The sequence below is a fragment of the Asparagus officinalis genome, chromosome 2 (genome assembly GCF_001876935.1).
Source record: "Asparagus officinalis chromosome 2, Aspof.V1, whole genome shotgun sequence".
Lineage (NCBI taxonomy): Eukaryota > Viridiplantae > Streptophyta > Magnoliopsida > Asparagales > Asparagaceae > Asparagus > Asparagus officinalis.
The window spans coordinates 73992755-73995466 of NC_033795.1; the positions used below are offsets into that span (position 1 = coordinate 73992755).

A 2712-nucleotide genomic window follows, 5' to 3' on the forward strand; every position below is an offset into this window, starting at 1 on the left:
AGACAAAGAGACGAACCTAGCATCTTGTGCACTCGGCTCTCAAATATTCTAGCTCGGGTATTCAAACTCAGATAAAGCTTCTACCACGCGACGAAGCTTATTGGCAGTCTTGTTCGAATCCTCAGGAGAAGAGGACCGAGACAAAGAGACGAACCTAGCATCTTGTGCACTCGGCTCTCAAATATTCTAGCTCGGGTATTCAAACTCAGATAAAGCTTCTACCACGCGACGAAGCTTATTGGCAGTCTTGTTCGAATCCTCAGGAGAAGAGGACCGAACTTTGAGATCTCGCCATACTTGGCCTACAAGCAATCAAGCACTTGTTTGACCTTCAAACTCTTCCAACCAAACTTTTACCACGCGCTGAAGTTTGTCCGCAACCTCGTTCGAATCGTCAAATGAAAGTAAACTCGACACGAGCATCGAGGGAAACATCCTATCGCCCCAAAGAACTCACGTTAAACAAAAAAGAGATCAAATCAATTCTCTTTGCTTCTGTGTAAAAGTGATTTGGATTTGTAATAAACAATTCAATTAATACAAAATTTGATATCTCATTTTACGACCAACAAACTCACACAATAAATGAGAAGAAGATGGGGGAATGAGAGTAATAGAACTTTTTGGAGTGATGGAACTCGCACACTGAATGATATTAACAAATGACCAACTGACCCTTACCTTTTATCAAAATGATCCTCTATTCTTTAAGAAATTGAAGGAATAATGATATATCCTCCATATTTGTGTACCCCAACAATGATTTTATGGAGTCGTATGGATACTTCTCTGTGTTATTCTGTTTAGTTGATGTTGCGTAGAATAAACATTGTCTTAGAAGCTTTTATGCGACTCTTAGTTATTAAATATCTGAAAGTGGTATCATTATGTTGCTCTCTTTAACTCTTGTTATTTCTTTCAGACAATCTCAAGGCACCCGATGGGAGACATCTTTTGGTCAGATGCCTGGGTGTAAGTACTTATTCTAACATGAGCCTGCAACAGTAACAGCGGGTTCCTTTATGGCATAATCCAACTAATTGTAATCCTGCAGATAAATGGCTAGCTTGAATGTTCTCTTGTTGAATACAGGTACAGATGCACCCGCTGGAGGGAAATATGGTAGTGTAGGTAGCTTCGGAATGGAAAGAAAGATTGATCTAACAAATTACATTAGGTGGTGGCAGCCCAATAAATCCCGTCAATTAGAATCCGAGGAAGATATTGGAAAAGACCTCCGAGCTTTGGGATGCTCACCTATTCAGAAAACTGAGCCATATCAGCTTCCATCTCTTGGTCTTCCTAACAAAGGCAAGGCTCATGCTACACCAAGTTTATCTGCGTGCGGTATTCTATCTAAATCTGTGGCCTTCAAGAATTTCGTTGACAAGTCATCCGAAATTGAGACTAGTACTTGTCGTAATAATGAGATGGACCGTGGAAAGTCTGCGGTTCCTCTATTGTTTGCTGGCGGTAGTGAGCTTGATGTTGATAGATCAGCTGGAGTTACTTCAGGTCTATGTGACACTACTGTCCAAAGAACTCCATATACATTCTCTCCTATTTTCTCTGAACCCTTGAGTACTAGTTGGAATCCAGTGGATCCTGTATCTGACCCTGTTTTATGGAGTACCCTCGTTCCACCAACTAGCCAATCTATCACTGCGACAGTCAGTAGCTTTTCCATAATTCTAGTGTTTAATTAGCTGCTGAGGTTGAAACCCTTTCTGATACTGAATATATCTGTTGTTTTTGTTTGCAGATGAAAAAGAAAGACATAGATGGTGCATATTCTTACCAGTGCCAAGGATAAAACAGGGAAGGTTTTAATAGCTACAGCGGCATTGTTCTTTTTAACGTTGATCGCCCTCTTAGCGTGTTTTGGTTTGGGAACAGCCGTGAATTTTGTGGATTTATAAAGCTTTCGTTGATTGTAAAGGGAAAAGGAAGAATCAGTTACTTTAAGTTTTGGGATGTATATTACTGTTCCTTATCTATATAGATCTAAAAATTACGTTCTTTCCCCCCTTCATTATTAGAATTAACAAGTATAACCTATTTATCTAATTAAAGAAAGTCTAGCTTATCAAGATAGATTATAAAAATGAAATTAAAATTTATGCATAAATAATCATTTGAAAATAATAATCCTAGAATACTATTAAGTATAGATTATTAAACCACTTAAGAAAAGTATAACATATTAACTATTAATTATTATTTTGATTGATTAATTTATAAATAACTTTTAAGGCAGAAAAAGAGCAAATCTAAATCTAATAATAAGTTATACTAGTTTCTTTTTATCCTAATTATCCTAAGAAATTTAACCACATATATTATTAAATCCTAAAGTATAAACAAACAAGAAAGTATGAATAAAAAGGCAAGAAAAAAAACTAATTATAAAAAGCAAATAAAAGCAATAAAATAATCAAATATCTAAGAAAAAATTAATCTACTCCTAAATTAAGCAAGAAAAACTAAGCATAAAAATTAAACAAGCAAAACAAAGCATGAATTAAATTTAAACTATTCTCTTAAACATGTAATTTTAATTAAACAAGAAAATTTAAGAACTAAAAACTCACATTTCAAGGGGTTAACCCCTTGTGTAGACCCAAATTTCTTTACATCTCCATGAGAAAAAGAAAATTAAAAAGAGAGATTTTTTATTTTTATTGTAAAGCTAAACTTTTACAATATTTGGAA

General features: G+C 35.1%; 1 protein-coding gene across 1 annotated transcript in view; it reads left to right on the plus strand.

Annotated features, from left to right (window-relative positions):
• The window catches only part of LOC109831607 (AP2-like ethylene-responsive transcription factor At2g41710), a 30906-nt gene extending 28917 nt beyond the window's left edge, over positions 1–1989 (plus strand). The window contains exons 7-9 of the mRNA XM_020398964.1: positions 923–972; positions 1093–1670; positions 1763–1989. Coding sequence (XP_020254553.1) covers positions 923–972; positions 1093–1670; positions 1763–1813 — 679 coding nt within the window. The 3' untranslated portion in view covers positions 1814–1989. The remainder of the gene's footprint in view (positions 1–922; positions 973–1092; positions 1671–1762) is intronic.